This window comes from Spermophilus citellus (genome assembly GCF_964194105.1).
Source record: "Spermophilus citellus genome assembly, chromosome: 1".
Taxonomy (NCBI): Eukaryota; Metazoa; Chordata; class Mammalia; order Rodentia; family Sciuridae; genus Spermophilus; species Spermophilus citellus.
The window spans coordinates 158,585,018-158,603,337 of record NC_138182.1 but is presented as its reverse complement, the minus strand read 5'-3'; the positions used below and the strand labels follow the sequence as shown (position 1 = coordinate 158,603,337).

The following is an 18,320-nucleotide window of genomic DNA, read 5'->3' as shown; positions in this document are numbered from 1 at the left end:
AAACATTGATATATATATTCTCAAACTGATACAGAAATCAGAGAAATACGTTAAACTATATACCACGGATACAAACCATTCAATGTAGACTGTGGGAAAAGCCTATGGGACAAATCTTCCAACAAAAACCACAGAGGGACTTTGCTTTCTGTTTTGGGTCAAAATTTTTTTTTTTTTAAGTTATTTTTTAGTTGTAGTTGGACAAAATACCTTTATTTAATTTATTTTTTTTTTAAATGTGGTGCTGAGGATAGAACCCAGGGACTGGCATGTGCTAGGTTAGGCCTCTACCATTGAGCCACAAGTGTGGCTATCCTCCCACAGAGTAAACAGAAATAACTTCCACTGCCTCTATCCCAAATTATATATACTGTTGTATATCACAGTTTTATGTGTACTTACATTCTTTTTTGTTTTTATAGTACTAGTACTAGGAGTGGAACCCAGGAGTGTTCTACTGAGCTACAACCCATTTTATTTTTTACTTTTTACTTTAGGCAGATTTTGTTGAGACTGAAGAGGCTGGAATTAAACTTGTGATCCTCCTGCTTCAGCCTACTGAGTAGCTGGATTACCAGCATGTGCTGGTTATTTATTTATATATATATATATATATATATATATATATATATATGTGTGTGTGTGTGTGTGTGTGTGTGTATATATATATATGTGTGTGTGTGTGTATATATATATATGTATATACATATATGTATTTAATTCCTTAAAGCATTATTTTCTTCAGTCACTATTATTTACATTTACATTTACCATTTTCCTTGCTCTTTTTTTAAATAAAGAATTTCAAACCCATGTACATATCATTTGGAGTCAACAATTAAAAATTCATGGCCAATCTTGCTTCATCTATACCACTACCTTCTTTAGAAGCTATTTTCAAATATCTCCTACAGAGCATAACATTTTATATGTTTCATCATCCTACTCTCTTAACAAGACTAAATAATTCTGTCACATGTAACACTTTTCAGTAAAAATGAGCCTCCCATCCTATCCTTCCCTTGCCCTGTTGTTATAAATGACAGGATTATATAAACTGGGGTGGGATGCACTGCTAAGACCCCATAACCAAGGTTAAAAAAATATCCTTCTGAAATACAGCTTCATTCGTGCTAAGGGATTTCCAAGAGTCAAATCTGTACATATAGGCCTTTATAAAATTTCATACTTTACTCCAACTTTTTTGCTTATTCATGTACTATCTCTAGAGAGATCTGATATCACTGAAGGAACATGTTTACTAACTTTTTGCATCTTTTGAATTCTGAATTCTGTGACCATATTACCATGTTCCAAACCAAATTTTTTTTTAATTTAAACAAGTAAAGATAAAACTATTTCAATATATAAAATGTTACAATGGGGCTACAGTTGTAGCTCAGTAGTAGAGCGCTTGCCGAGCATGTAGTGGGGCGCTGGGTTCGATGCTCTCAGCACCATGTAAAAATTAAAGTAAAAAAATAAAGATACTGTATCCATCTATTTAAAACAAAATCTTTTAAAAATTTCAATGAATAAACACTATGAAATATTTCTGAATAAAAGACAATCTGCTTTCATAATATACACGTGTGTAAGTAATAAAAAATACGACTCGGGGGCTGGGGATGTGGCTCAAGCGGTAGCGCGCTGGCCTGGCATGCGTGAGGCCCGGGTTCGATCCTCAGCACCACATACCAACAAAGATGTTGTGTCCGCCGAGAACTAAAAAATAAATATTAAAAATTCTCTCTCTCTCTCTCTCTCTCTCTTCTCTCTCACTCTCTCTTAAAAAAAAAAAAATACGACTCGGAAAGCTAAGAAAGGAGGATCACAAGTTCAAAGACAGCCTCAGAACTGAGGGAGACCCTGTCTTGATTCTTTAAAATTTAATACATAAAAAGGGCTGAGGATGTGAATCAATGTTTAAGCACCCATGGGTTCATTACCAGTACCCTCCTCCACAAGAAAGAATTTGTTCTGCCACCCACATGACCCTAGTATGACACTACTAGATAGCAAAGGACAGGTCAATAAAAGTGGTGAAAGGAGGAAACATATCAAGGAAAAAGTTAAGTGAGTGAGGTGGAATCCAACAATGAACAGGAAAATACAATGATCATAAATCTGTTATTGGAGATTCAAATAAACATTTCTGGAGCTAAAACCAGAAAAAATCAAGGCTAATTGAGAGTAGTTTCAGCCCACAGCAAAAAGAGATGAAAGGGGTTCAGTTGGTAGAATGCTTGCTTCGCATGCACAAAGCTCTGAGTTTAATCTCCAGCACACGGCGCGCATACATACATACACACACACACACACACACACACACACACACACACACACACACACGAGAGAACAAAATGGAAGGGGGGGAGCTATAATTTCTGGTTTTACATAGGAAAAAAATCTTCCCTTGCCAACAAAGACAGAAAAATTAAAACTATAGCCAACGATGGGAAGTCAATATCCTAAACCAAGAGTTTTCAAATCACCTTTTTGAATTAATGGAAAAAAATGAAACAGAACAGAAAAACAAAATGTGCCTGATTTTTAATTGCTAGACCCAAAGGCATAAAATTAAACTGCTAAAAATGTTCTAAATATTTTAGTCTCAGTGTCTGAACTTACCTTCCCTTAAAGGAGACCAGTAAAAGTTTTAGAGACACCCTACTTTGAACAATAATAACCCTGAACCAAGAATAATTTGCCCTGGGTTTTGGTGCCTACTGGGAAAACAAGAACCCCAATAAAGCAAGACCAGGGATGGGGATACAGTTAGCATTTGCCTAGCATGCCTGAGGCTATGGGCTCTATCTCCAGCAATAAAAGACCAACCAGAGAGAAAAACAAGGGCATAAATTATGTAATCTTAAATTATGAGAAATCAGGGCCAAAAAAAAAACTCCATACCTGAAAGGACAAGGACACATCTTCACACCAAAGAATTTTTTCCCAATCTGACACACACTAAATATTTCAACTAAAAGCCAACTAAATAACCCAGAACAATGATATTAGTAAAGTTTTCCTTAAAAAAAAAAAAAAATAAAAAAAAAAATAAATTAGGAAGGCCACAACGGGGTTATAAGCGAAGTATTAATTTAAGAATCTACCAGGGTGTGGCTCAGCAGTACAGCACATGCACACCATGCATGATTCCCTGGTTTGCATTCCAAGCACAACAAAAACAAAAGACAAAGAAAATACCTACCCTATGTCACAATAAATCTTATCATGCCACTAGTATCCTGATACAAAAACTAGACAAAAGAGCCGGGCATGGTGGTACATGTCTGTAATCCAGTAGCTCAGGAAGCTGAGACAGAAGAATCGCAAGTTCAAAGCCAACCTCAGCAATGGGTAGGCATTTGGCAACTCAGTGAGACCCTGTCTCTAAATAAAATATAAAATAGGGATGGGGATATGGCTCAGTGGTTGAGTGCCCCCTAGTTCAATCCCTGGTACTCCTCAAAATTTTTAAATTAAAATTACACAAAAGAAATCACACATGTACACACACACACACACACACACACACACTTGTAAACAAACACACACAAAAAAAAACCCTGCAGAAAATCATTCCTTATGAGAATAGATGAAAAAGTTCTCAAAAAATACAAGCAAATCAAATCCAGCAATGTAAAAAATGGCATGGACCAAATAGGATTTACTGTAAGGCTGCAAGTTAAAAATACAAAAATCAGTGGACTGGAAATATAGCTCAGTTGGTAGAGTGCTTGCCTTGCATACACAGGCCCTGGGTTCAATCCTCAGCACAAACACACACACACACACACACACACACACAAATCAGTGAATTATATCATATTGATACAATAATCGGGGGGTAGTCTCAATAGGTACAAAAATATATATGACAAAAGTAGGACTAAAAAGGAAGTTTCTCACCATAAAAGTTAATCTACTAAAACCACAGCTAAAGCTGGAAGAGGTGGCACATGCCTATAATTACAGTAATTTTGGAGGCTAAGGCAGCAGAAAAATGAGTTCAAGGCCAGCATGAGCAAAATACCAAGATGTTCTGTCAAAGGATAAATAAATAAAATAGATCAAGAATCTAATACTTTGGATATTCAGAATTGTCCCTTTCCTATAGAGTAACAGAAAAAAATTAAGAATTTAGCATTTATTCCTTACATATTTACAGTTGATTTGTTTTCAACACTAATGACAAACCATGCAATAAGGAATAGATAATCTTTTCCAATCAATGGTGCTGAGAAAAATCAATACCAACATACAAAAAAATAGTTGGACCCCTGACACCATTAAAAACAAAACAGGTCAAAGGCACTAGAAGAAAATATATAAATCTTCAAGACCAAAGGTTAAAAAGGTTCTGAGGGGACACCAAAAAACACAAGCAAAGAACGAACAAATTTAATGGGGAAAAAAATTATTTTTTTTTAAATTTTGTGCTTCAAAGTATATGGCCAAGAAAATAAGAGACATCCAAAAACCCAGGACAACATTTATACAGCATATCTAGTGGACATATATCTTGAATACATACAAAATACCATCATTTGTAAAAGGCAAAAAAATGGAAAGAACCTCAATATCAACCAACTGATGGACAAATAAAGTATGGTTCATATGGAATATTATTCAGCATGAAAAAGACATAAGAGGGACATCAACGAGATGGCAAGAGGAAGTCCCAATTCTTGTACCCCAGAAAGATGCTGATTTAACAACAATATATATTAGAAAACCCTTTTAAGAGGTTGCAATACCATAGATGAGCACAAAGACAGCCACAATAAAAAATTAAAAGCTTGTCAGTAAAGACTAATCTGCGTATACAAATACTAAATACTATAATGCTGTTGCATAAAACACAACTAAATCAGGTATAGAATTTAGCAAACAAAAGCGTAAAAATAACTAACTATTAAACTGTTAATGTATACACAACATAGATAGATATAATTTACAACATAAAAGACAAAGGGTGGCGGGGGGACAAAGTGGGAATGGGAATATGTAAAACAGTGGTATTTTGCCAACTACATGCTTATAATCCCAGGAACTTGGAAGAGTGAGGCAGAAAGATGACAAGTTAAGAAGCCAGTCTCATCGTATCAGCAAGGCCCTAAACAACTTAGACCCTGTCTCAGAACAAAAAAATTAGAAAGGATTGGGGATAGCCAGGCATGGTGGTGTACACCTATAATCCCAGCAGCTCAGGGGCTGACACAGGAGGATTACAAGTTCAAAGGCAGCCTCAGCAAAGGCGAGGCACTAAGCAATTCAGTGAGACCCTGTCTCTAAATAAAATACAAAAAAAAATAGGGCTGGGGGAATGGCTCAGTGGTTGAGTGTCCCTGAGTTCAATTCCTAGTACCCATAAAGAAAAAAAAGGACTGGAGATGTAGGTCAGTGGTAAAGCGCCCCTAGGCTTAATGCTCAGTAACACACACACACACACCCCCAAAAAAGGATAAATATTTTTTATGAACAATTTAAGCTGTTCACAGTGTAAAAAAAGGGCTGGGGATGTGGCTCAAGCGGTAGCGCGCTCGCCTGGCATGCGTGCGGCCCAGGTTCGATCCTCAGCACCACATACAAACAAAGATGTTGTATCCGCTGAGAACTGAAAAATAAATATTAAAAAAATTCTCTCTCTCTTAAAAAAAAAAAAACAATTAAAAAAACGGGCAATAGTAAGTTCTTCCTTATTTTAAATGTAAATGGCTTAAAGGTTCTAATAAAAAGACAGCATGGCTGAATAGATTAAATATGACGTAATTATACATTATCTACAAAAGATTCCCCTTAAAATTTAAGGACATATATAGGTTGAAAGTTAAAAGAATGGAGGAAAAAAAAAAAGTTAAAAGGATGGAGGAGCTGGGGTTGTGGCTAAGAGGTAGAGCGCTTGCCTAGCATGTGTGAGGCACTGGGTTCGATCCTCAGTACCACATTAAAAAAAAAATTAAAGGTTATCAAGTCCACCTATAACTAAAAACAAATAAATAAATATATTTTTTTAAAAAGTTTGGGCTCAGAGGTAGAGCGCTCGCCTTGAACATGCGAGACCCTCGGTTCTATACTCAGTACCACATAAAAATAAATAAGTGAAATAAAGGTATTGTGTCCAACTACAACTAAAAAATAAATATTAAAAAGAAAGAAAGTTAAAGCATGGAAAGATGATAAGCCTCTACAAGTGAGAAACAAAGGAGAACAGAGGTGGCTGTTCTTCTATCAAACAAAACATATTTTAAGTCAAAAACTGCCAGAGGAGACAAAGAAGTCACTATAAAAAAAAAAATCAATTCACCTGGAATATATAACATCAGAAGACCCCAAAATGAAGCAAACATTGACAGAATTAAAGGAAGAGGGGGCTGGGGATGTGGCTCAAGCGGTAGCGCGCTCGCCTGGCATGCGTGCAGCCCGGGTTCGATCCTCAGCACCACATACCAACAAAGATGTTGTGTCCGCCGAGAACTAAAAAATAAATATTAAAAATTCTCTCTCTCTCTCCTCTCTCACTCTCTCTTTAAAAAAAAAAAAAAAAGAGGGCTGGGGATGTAGGGCGCTCGCCTAGCGTGCGTGCGGCCCGGGTTCGATCCTCAGCACCACATACAAACGAAGATGTTGTGTCCGCCGAGAACTAAGAAAAAATAAATATTAAAATTCTCTCTCTCTCTCTCTCTCTCTCTCTCTCTCTCTGACTCTCTCTTTAAAAAAAAATAAAGTTTGTGTCACTTTCTTCCCTTACTGACTCAGTGACTCCCCCTTTCCTTCTTTAAAAAAAAAAAAAAAAAAGAATTAAAGGAAGAAATAATTCCATGAAGAGATTTTATTAATTACACTACTACACAATAATGGCAAGTGCAGCCATACAGAAGATAAATAAGGAAACAAGACCTCAACAACACTACAGATGAACTGAACTTAATAGACATATACAGAAAACACCACTTGTGAGGCTGGGATTGTGGCTCAGTGATAGAGCACTCGCCTAGCACTGGTGGGACCCGGGGTTCGAACCTCAGCACCACGTAAAAATAAAGGCATTGTGTTGTGTCCGTCTATACCTAAAAAATAAATGGATGGATGGATGGATGGATGGAAGGAAGGAAGGAAGGAAGGAAGGAAGGAAGAAGGAAGGAAGGAAGGAAACACTTGACAGTAACAAAATACATATTCTTCTATATGTGCACAGGGAACATTCTCCAAAATGAAACACTTTGTTGCAAAACAAGTCTTTATAAGTTATGGGGGGGCTGGGGATGTGGCTAAAGCGGTAACGTGCTCGCCTGGCATGCACGCGGCGCTGGGTTCGATCCTCAGCACCACATACAAACGAAGATGTTGTGTCCGCCCAAAGCTAAAAAATAAATATTGAAAAATTCTCTCTCTCAAAAAGGAAGGAAGGAAGGAAGGAAGGAAGGAAGGAAGGAAGGAAGGAAGGAAGGAAGGAAGGAAAAGGAAAGGAAAGTTAAGTTATGGGGCTGGGGTTGAGGCTCAGTGATACAGTGCTTGCTTAACACATGTGAGGCACTGGATTCGATTCTCATCAGAAATTAATAAAAGGTCTATCAAAATGGCTGGGATTGTGGCACGGTGGTAGATCACTTGGCTACCCAGTGTGAGGCACTGGGTTTGAGTCTCATCATTGCAGATAGATAGATAGATAGATAGATAGACAGACAGACAGACAGACAGACAGACAGATAAAAATAAAGGTCCTCAACAACTTAAAAAAAAGGGCTCAGTAGTGTCCCTGGATTCAATCCCCAGTATCAAAAAAACAAGATAGTAAACTATGAAGAATGAAATCACAGCCAGTATCTTCCAACCACAAAGGAAAGAAACTAAAAATCAATAGTAGTATGAAAACCTGAAGCTACAAATATGTGGAACTTAAATGCCATACCTTTTTTTGGGAAAGCAGAGGGGACTGCAGATTGAACTCAGGGTCTCACGCTTGTTAGTCAAGCACTGACCTACATCCTCAACCCCAACAACACACTCCTGAACAACCAATAAGCCAAAGAAATCATAAAGGAAATTAAAAATATCTTGAGACAAATGAAAACACAACAAAACTTATGGTATGCAGTAAAATCCCTGCTATAATACAGCAGAGATTGAGACAGGATGATTGTAAATGAGAAAACCCTGGGCAACTTAGTGAGTCTCTGTCTCAAAATAAATTAAAAGGGATTGGGGATGTAGCTTAGTGGCAGAGCACTTGCCCACCATGCATGAGGCCCTTAGATATCATCTCAGTACAAAAGAAAAGAAAAACCTAAAGTCAACAACTTTTACATCACACCTCAAACAGTTAAAAATAAATAAGTAATAAATTAAGCTCAAAGTTAGCAGAAGGAAAAAAAACGAAGTCTAGAGAAAAAAATAAATAAAGAATAGAAAATAGTACAAAAAAGCAGGGCTGAGAGTATAACTCTCACGTGTGCAAAGCCATGGTAATGCCAAAAGAAAAAACTTGACTATTCCAGTTGCTTTTTTTGAAAAGATCAATCAATCAATCAAAGTAAGTTTAAAGTCCTGGGCAACATTGAGAGAAAGAGAATCAATTAAAATCAGAAATAACCTGAATCACCAAGAAGAAACAGATACATCCCTATAAATATATAATCTATCAAGACTAAATGAAATGACTCATGAAGAAATAGAAAATCCCAGCAGACGACCTTCCAACAAAGAAAAACCCAGGATCACTGGAAGCCAAGGACTAACTCTGACAAGGAAAGCCAGACAAAAGATACTGCAAGAATGTTATAGACCAATATGCTTGTGACTACTGATGCAAAATTCTTCACAAAATACTAACAACCCAAACTCAACAGTAAATTGTTAGGAATCACACTCATGACCAAATGTGATTTAATTCTGGGATGGTTGTTTAAAAAAATGAATTATTAAATAGACCATATTAACAGGATAAATAACCCCACCCAAAATCATATGATCATTTCAATTGATGCACAGAAAGCATCTGACAAAATTCAACCACCACTCAGAAAGTCAAACTAGGAAAATCACATAAATACAATAAAGATGATATATGCAAAGATCCCAGCTAACATTAAATTCAATGGTGAAAAACTGAAAAGATACCCACTCTAGAGATGCCTTCAAAACAGTACTGAAAGCTCAAACAAAGTAACTAGACAAAAAAAAGCATTCAAACTGGAAAGAAGCAAAATTTTCTGCAAAAACACAATCTTATATGTAGAAAATCCTAAATATTACATTAAAAATGTGGTAGAACAAATTCAGCAAAGCTGTAGAAGACAAAATTAACACTAAAAAATCTTGCATTTCCAGCAGGGCGCAGTAGCTCACAACTGTAATCCCAAGGCTCCAGAGCCTGAGATAGAGCCTGAGATAGCAGAATCTCTACCAAAGTTCAAAGCTAGCCTCAGCAGCGGTGAGGCGCTAAGCAACTCAGTGAGACCCAATCTCCAAGTAAAATACAAAACAGGGTTGGGGATGTGGCTCAGTAGTTGAGTGCCCCTCAGTTCAAGACCCAGTACAAAAAACAACAACAACAACAACAACAACAACAACACTAGAAGATATCCATACTACCAAAACAAACTTCACATTCACTGCAATTCCTATCAAAATTCCAAAAACAGCCAGACACAATGGTGTGCACCTGTAGCATCAGCAGGAAGATTACTTGATCCCAAGTTCAAGGCTAGCTTGGGTACAACAAGACCCTGTTTCCAAAAAACAACAACAACAAAAAACAAAAACACCAATATGGAAGATGTTGTAGAAATAGAGAAAAACTCTTTAAAATTCATATGGAATTTCAAGAGAACCCCTAATTAAACAAAACAATCTTTAGGGAAAAGCTGGAGTCCTTACCCTAATTTCCAAACATATCCAAAGCTACGGCAATTAAACAATATGGTACCAGCATAAACATGGATATAAAGACTAACAGAATAGAGAGCCCTGAAATAAATAAACCATCACATACCCAGTCAAGTAGTTCTCAACAAGGGTGGCAATATTATTCACAATGTGGAAAGATAATCAACAACCAACAGAGTGAAAAGACAACTTATGAAATAGGAGAAAATATCCACAAATTATGTATCAGATACAGTGGTTAATATTTACAATATATAAAGAACTGTCACAACTAATAATAACCAGGTTAAAATATGGGCAAAGGACTTGAACAGACTACTCTCCAAAGAAAATATACAAATGGCCAATAAACCCCTGAAATGATGTTCAACACCAGAGAAATGCAAATCAAAACCATAACGGGATATCACCTCACCCCCATTAGTATGGCTACACTCAAAAAACAGAAAACAAGTCGTTAACAAGGATACGAAGAGCTAAGAGCCCTTTTGCACAATCAGTGGAATTTAAAATGGTGCATCAACTATGGAGAATATGGAAGTTCCTCAAAAACTTACAAGTAAAATTCCTATTAAAATTACAGGGGCTGGGGCTGTAAAGCGTTTGCCTAGCATGTGTGAGGCACTGTGTTCAATTCCAGAACCACATAAAATAAAAAATTACGGGGCTGGGGTTGTGGCTCAGTGGTAGAGTACTTGCCTAGCACGTGTGAGGCCCTGGGTTCAATCCCCAGCACCACAAAAAAATAAATAAAATATTGTGTCCAATTAAAAAATAAATATTAAAAATTACTATGTGGGGTTGGGGTTGTGGCTCAGTGGTAGAGAGCTCGCCTACCAGGCATGAGGCACTGGGTTCGATCCTCAGCACCACATAACAATACAATTAAGATGTTGTGTCCACTTATAACTAAAAAAAAAAAATTTTTTTTTAAATTACTATGTAACCCAGCAATTTCACTTTTGGATTTATATCAAAAATAACTGAAAATCGATCTCAAAGAGCTATTGCACATCCACATTCACTGATGCATTTATTATTCACAGGACAAGATGTGGAAGCAACCTAAATGTCCACTGACTAATAAATGAATAAGGAAAAGAAGAAGGGTGCCATTTGTAGTAGTGCATGTCTGTAATCCCAGCATCTCAGGAAACAGGGACAGAATGAGGAGGGGGTGCTGTGTTACAGATCAATGCCAGAGCATGTGCTTAGCTGCTTAGCATGCAAGAAGCCCTGGGTCCGATCCCCAACACCATATTGAAGGGGATTAAAAAAAAAAAAAAAAGGAAAGCTGAGGATATAGGTCAGTGATAGAGCACCTTCCCACCATGTGCCAGGGCCTGGGTTCAATCAATACAAGTGGAAAAAGAAAGAGTTCCTACATCATGGATGGATCTTGAAAACAATATACAACGTTAAAGAAGCCAGACATAAAAGGGTCACACATTATCTGATATTATTTCTAAGAAGTATATGGAACTGGCAATAGACTGGGGAAAATTGAAGGAAGACTGGCAATAGATTGGGGTAAACAAATGTTCCACATCTGTTCATGTGGACTTTTGCATACTCTGTGAAAAATACTAAAAACCACAAATTGTACTATAAATTTTATGATGTGTGAATTATACTTCAATAAAGCTGAGAAGGGAAAATGTACTATGGTAAACAATTTCAGGACTCTCACATTTAAGGATACTTAATTTTATCCTCAGTGACTACACTGTACATTAATATCCTGACAGATTTTTACTGTTTCCCTCATACTGTTTCCCTCATACTGCTAAGGTAAGATACCCCTGGTATTTTTATCTACTTATAAATCTTCCAAAATAGATTTAATACACTTAAGATCTTCCCATAAGTACTACAGAACAGTTTCATTTTTTTCTCCCAGAATATTCCTTTTGCTTACAGAACAGATAGATCTATCATAAGCTGTGATCAAAGGAATTTAAACTTCAAGCCCAAAGTTTCTCAATTACCTGCAATAACACATTGAGTCCCCAAAGCTAATAGATTTTTAAAGGTAGGAACAAAAACAAAAATGTTGCTGAGACTTACTAAAGGAAAAAGCTAGGAAAATGTTTTGCTAAAAATGTCTGAAAATATATATGGAAATGTAATTTTCAAAATTTCGTATCTTCTAGATAAAGCCTTTTCTTTTAGATGATCCTTCCCTTCCAAGTTTACAAATGACCTTTCCATTAAAACACATCAACTTCAGAAGAGGAACATCGTAGGTACTTTTTCCAACCCCTTTCACCACAGTCAGAAGTCCTTACCTGGTTCAGGGAGCTCAGCCTGGGGTGTCAAACTGGGAATTACTGGCTCCTTTTCCATATCTTCCACGCTTGCACTGGATTTATCACAAACATTCAAGGGTGGACCAACTGAATCTAAGTGGCTAGCATGATTTGGATCTGTCAGTGAGTCCTCTAGTATGTTTGTAGAAGTTGGAGTTCTATTCTCTGGGAAATCATCCCGACCCTTCTGAACAGGGTCACTAGGAAGCAAGACCCCAAAGGCACCCTCAGAGTTCTCTTTCTCCTTAAACCTGTTAGTGCGCTTTCCAGGTTTTGTGCGCCTTTGGTTTAAACGCTGCCACCGCTTTTTAGGCACCACTTGATTTATCCCATTTAGTTCATCATTCTCACTATTCATTTCAGAGTCCAGCTCTGGGCCTTTTCTGTTCTCAAAGGGGGAAACCTTTTCAAGAATTTTATCAGGTTCAGACTGTTTATCAAAATGTACATCGGAAAACTGAGCATCTTCACTTTTTAAATGTCCTGTTAATTGAAGAGTTTCTTCTTTACCAAGATCTTCTACCCCACCCTTGGATGGGCCATTCACAGAGCATCCACTCTCTTTGTCTCCCTGCAGTGCAGTCTCCAGAGTCACAGCTGGAAGCCGGTTCTGGTTCAGTTTTCTTTTTCGCTCTGTCTTTAAGGCTTTCCGGTTCACTGTATTCTTTGCCACCTGGGCTGAAAAAACATCTCGAAATTTGGAGGATGGTTTTGATCGGGCACAGTTGCGCCTGGTAACACAGTTGGGACGACTTTTGCCAGAAGCAGGAAGGTCTCGTCTGTCAGACACTATGCCAGGCAAGGAGGCAGACAATTCCCCAGAGAGCATAGAGTCACCACTAGAGTTAGGATGGGCTGAGTCCTGAGTGCCCTCTCCATTTTTTTCTGAATTGTGGGTGGAGCCTCCTGAAACCAAAACCTTAGATGCTGCCACAGGACTACTGGTAGTAGAACAGTCGCCACGAACAGGACTTCGATAAGAGACCAAATTTTGAGCAGTCATCAACCTTTGCTCCTTGGTCTTACTATCATGCATATCTTTCAACATCATTAGCAATGTACTAAATTTGTAGTCTGGTTCAATAGGTATATGATTCTGACTAGAAGCAGAAGAAAAAAGTAACGGTTTTGATGGCTTTGATGTTCCAGAGTCACTGACATCATCACCTAAGGATCTGTAAGAGAGTTCCTTCAATTCAGATAGAACATGTTTAACTACTGCTGTTTCTATGTCACTTGAATCCCTGGTTTTCTCATGCATGTTGTTCAGTAGTTTTAGACCATCCACCTTTCCAGTTTTAGAAATGCTGGCCAAAGGAGAGCCTTTGGTATCAGAAGAGCAGCATTTCAAACCAAAGTCCTCATTTGTACCTTGGGGTTCTACTATAACTGGATTTTCTTTATGTTTACACTTTATACTTCGGAACTTGGGCTGTTTGCTTTTCAAATGTAACAAAGCTTGATTTGTAGTACCACCCTTTATCAGTGTGTTTTCACTGGAAATGCTTGATGGTGTGTTAAATTTTGGAGAGAGACCATCATTTCTAAACTCCGATTGGGTTTTGTGGACGAGAGTGGACACTTTAATATCAGTGAGATTAACCTGAGATGTCTCAGTTCCAGGATCTACTGTCTTTGTACAATCTAGTAAGTGGTCTGTATGTGAGTTAATCAGAGATTTCTGTTTTGCTTTCACCCTAGTGTTTGTGGCAGGATACCTAGAATACTTCATCTTTTCATTTTTCTGCATGGATAACATGTTCTCTCTTCTATCAAACGTATCTGTAATTTCAAGGACACTGTTATCAGACTCTGAGCTGTGTTCTACAGGGTCCAGATCACTACTTCCATCATCAGAAGTGGTACAGATACTGATGGAATCACTTCGCTTTTCCTCATCACCAGCTCCAATATAACAGAGCTGTACTTTTGAACTACACACCAGACCTCGCTGAAGTTTCTTTTTCTCCCCAGAATGTTTAGAGATCAAGGCACCCTCAGACAAGCCCAATAAAGAATCACAATTTGAAGTCTCAAATTCTTTCTTTGCACTGTTTTTGCCACACGAAGAAAACAGGAAACTTCCTGGGGCAGTGCTGGACCCTGTGAGGCTGTTTGCTATCCTTGAAAGTTCATTAGAGGCCTGCTTATCAGATACATCCCCAGAGATAAAGTTTAGGCCAAGGTTCTCTGGAATCTTACCCCTCCGTTCTTCCTTATGTGCTTCAAATTGCATGACGCTTTTTTTCACACTAGTCCTTTTTGGATTATCAGAGCTCTTTCTGGCTCGAGACTTAGCACAGGGCTTTTCCTTCTCATCTGCAGAATGCTCAGAATCAAAAGCCAGAGATTTCAAGCAGCCATTAAGCAACAGATCATGTTCTGATTCAGGATCATTTGTACAGTCCTCAAATGGCATATCCTCCTCACTGTCCAACTTGCCTGAACTAGTGACACATTTTCGGTTCTTTGACCCTTTAGGAACATCATATTGTTCAGCAAGACCAACACTGGCTTCCCATTTACTCAAAATTTTCTGAGGAACCTTAAATGTAAACGAGAAAAAGCACAACACTTATCAGAGAAATGTGAGGCGACACTGGAAGAAAATGAATAAACATCTTTCAAAACAGAAGCTTGTCTAAACTTTGTTGCACTTCTTCAACGTCTTATTATGAGACTTGTCAGGAAGTTATCATGTTGATTTACCCTCAGTTTACCTAAAAGGGATTCCCCAACAATACTTCTGTCAATAAGATTCATCATTAGAGGAGAATTAGTGTCATAAATTCTCTGCCCTTCTTGGATTTATAAACAAAAAGAAGTAGCCATTACTCAAGACTTCAAGTGAAAATATTACATTTCTAAATCAGACCTTCCTTACTTACTCCTCTATAACTTAGAATAAGGATTTATTTTCTTCCTGACTTATGAAGGGCATGCACATGCTCAGATGCAAAAGAAAGAAAAAGTTTAAAGATGAATATGAAAATATAGGCCAGGAGGAAAGAAGAGATCAGATCTAATTCTAAGAAACCTGAATTTTAAAATTCTACCTATCACTAGGGCATCTAGCGAAGTACATACAAAGTGGATTATGCCCAATTTATCTCTGGGGCATGATTATGTAGTACAGAGACACTTGGGTATAACAAAATACATGTGTTCTTTTCTAGAATCTTCACAGCATGAGGACATTTGAGGCTCTGTGAAACATATCTAATTTTCTAGGCTCTTTCCTTCCTTGGCTCCATACAATAGATACTAGTCAAGTATTAACATTGTTAACTCTAAGTGTTCACAATTAATTTTAATACTTATGAAAAAGATGTTCTGCTGAGAATGTAAAACTGTCACTAAAGAGGCACTAAACTATGTGGTCTCTTTTATATGCAAATATACCCACTAATGCTCATGTCTCTGACTAAAGTAAATCAATGTTCCAGAACAAGAAAGTATTAGATAAATCCTATGAAAAGAAGGATGATAAATCTACCTAGCTAAAAGCATAAAATAAAAATTCTGACAACTTCCTATCACTAACCATCCAAAATAATAGCAAGTTAAACTCCTTCATCCTAACAACATATACTAATAGTTTTTATATTATCAAACTTATAACAGGGTATTTTATACTTACTTCTAATCAGAACAGTTCTACAAGGTATGTTATTAGACAGTTTTAGAGATAAAGATGAGTCTAAAAGAACTTATAAAAGTGATAGACCCTGTATACTAATTTAAAATTATCCTAATCATAATTTTTTTCAAAAAATCTAAAAGTACTTATTTATACATATTATATATACACAGTGAATGAAGTAAGAAACAAACTAAGAATTATTTCTTCTTCTAAAGTGACTATAAAAGTAAGAACTGGTGCTGAGCACGGAGGGGCACACCTGTAATCCCAGTGCGTGGGAGGCTAAGACAGGAGGATCATGAGTTCAATGCCAGCCTCAGCAACGGTGAGGCACTAAGCAATTCAGTGAGACCCTGTCTCTAAATAAAAACAAAATAGGACTGGGGATGTGGCTCAGAGTGCCCCTGAGTTCAATCCCTGGTACCAAAACAAAACAAAAACAGGTAAGCAAAAGAATTGACTATTAGGCTGGGGATGTGGCTCAAGCAGTAGCGCGCTCGCCTGGCATGTGTGCGGCCCGGGTTCAATCCTCAGCACCACATACAAAGATGTTGTGTCTGCCGAAAAACTAAAAAAAAATATATTAAAAAATTTTCTAAAAAAAAAAAATAATTGACTATAAAAAAATTAAATCATACTGAGAAAGAATAGTGATTGTTAGGAGCTAGGGGGAAAAAAGAAATAGTAAGTTACTATTTAATGGAGATAAAGTTTCAGTTTTAGCAAATGAAAAGAATTAAGAGACCCAGGGACATAGCTCAGTGGTAGAGTGTTTTCCTACAATGCATGAAACCCTGGGTTTGATACCCAATACCACCAACATATATATTTTACATAGATAATTTTACATCATAAATTGTAACTAAAATATGGTTAAAATGATTAATTTGATGCTATATGTATTTTAACACAACAAAATTGGAGGGAAAAATTAAAAGAAAATTTTTCTCAGCCAACATTAACATCAAGCAAAAGAAATAAATGTTCATGATTAAAATATATCCAGGTTTTGAAAGAATGAATTCAACACTGATAAAACATTTAAAAAATTGTTGAAAAGCTGATTATTCTGATTTTTAAGAGAAATAATTAGTCCAGAGGGTGAGAAGTAGAATATTTCATTTTAATGATCACTTTCCTTGCCTAAGAAATAATCAAAAAAGACTGGTCAGGTGGTATTGTATTGTGGCTTCTCTTAGAGACAAGGTAGAGGTATCTAAAGTCATTTCTTCAAAAACAATGTAAAGTATTTCAAAAGCTTACTTCACCCTCATCCCTGCAAAAAACTGCTTACTAGCTATTTTCTCAAAGATACCCTACTAACAAAGAAAACGGCTTATATTTCAAGAACAATGCTTCTCCTCTCTGCCAACCTACAAGTAGATAATTTTTAAGAAGCCCCTTATTTAGATTTTATTTTTACCTTATGCCTATATCCTTTTTCTTTCTGCTTTCCTCTTTTCCTAAGGACAGGTAGTTCTTCAAATTGATGCCTGCCTTCAAACATGACGATTGCTTTTCCAGCCACCCAGGCTCTTTCAGAAGGGTCTCCAAAAGCCTCCACGTAATATTCCCGATATGGTCTCCGATTGGCAACTAGATAAGGATAAAAATCAGTGTCACTACTTCATCATCTAGAGAATACCCTTACCCCTACTGCCAAAGATGCTTAGTCTCTAGTGACAATCAATTAACATGATAAAATACCAACAGAACCAGACAATTGGGAGTAGATCACGTAGAATAAAAATTATATTCAATTTATATGGCAAGAAAATGCATGAGAGTTTTTGAAAATATCACTAGTTTAGTCTAAGTATATGTTAGGGATCAGTTAGAAAGAGACATGGAGGCACATGCCTGTAATCCCAGCTACTCAGGAGACTAATACTGGAGAAATCTCAAGTCCAAGGTGGCCTTATCAACCTAGTGAGACTGAGACTCTGTCTCGAAATACAAAGGACTGGAGACACAGTTCAATTATAGAGTGCCCCTGGGTTCAATTTCCAGTACCAAAACCTCAAACAAACTGGTTAATTAGCTAATAGTAAAGCAAACTAAGGGAGTAGTCAACAAAATTCATCATCAGCTTATAATGTTCGACAGCTTCGCCAGACACAGTGGTGCATGCCTGAAGTCCCAGTGGCTCAGGATGCTGCAACAAGAGAATCACGAGTTCAAAGCAAGCCTCAGCAACAGCTAGGCACCAGACAACTCAGTGAGACCTTGTCTCTAAATAAAACACAAAATAGGGCTAGGGATGAGGCTCAGTGGTTGAGTACTCCTGAGATCAATCCCTGGTACCAAACCAAAAAAAAAGGGGGGGGGGGGTACTATAGATTCATTGTCAAAAAATAACGTACATAAAGTAAGTTGCAGCAATACAAACAATAATCAAAAAAAAAAGAACAAATGACTAAGAACACTAGAAACACTACAGTAAAATATATAAGGCAACAAACGTGATACAAAGC

The 18,320-nt window shown here is 37.2% G+C and overlaps 1 protein-coding gene across 11 annotated transcripts in view; it reads right to left on the bottom strand.

Annotated features, from left to right (window-relative positions):
* NSD1 (nuclear receptor binding SET domain protein 1) overlaps positions 1–18,320 on the bottom strand; it is a 144,154-nt gene that overhangs the window by 67,422 nt on the left and 58,412 nt on the right. For all 11 annotated transcript variants that reach the window (XM_081279332.1, XM_081279337.1, XM_081279333.1 and 8 more), the window contains 2 exons: positions 17,270–17,442; positions 12,183–14,748 (listed from right to left, as the gene is read on the bottom strand). In XM_081279332.1, the coding sequence (XP_081135458.1) occupies positions 12,183–14,748; positions 17,270–17,442 (2,739 nt within the window). The remainder of the gene's footprint in view (positions 1–12,182; positions 14,749–17,269; positions 17,443–18,320) is intronic.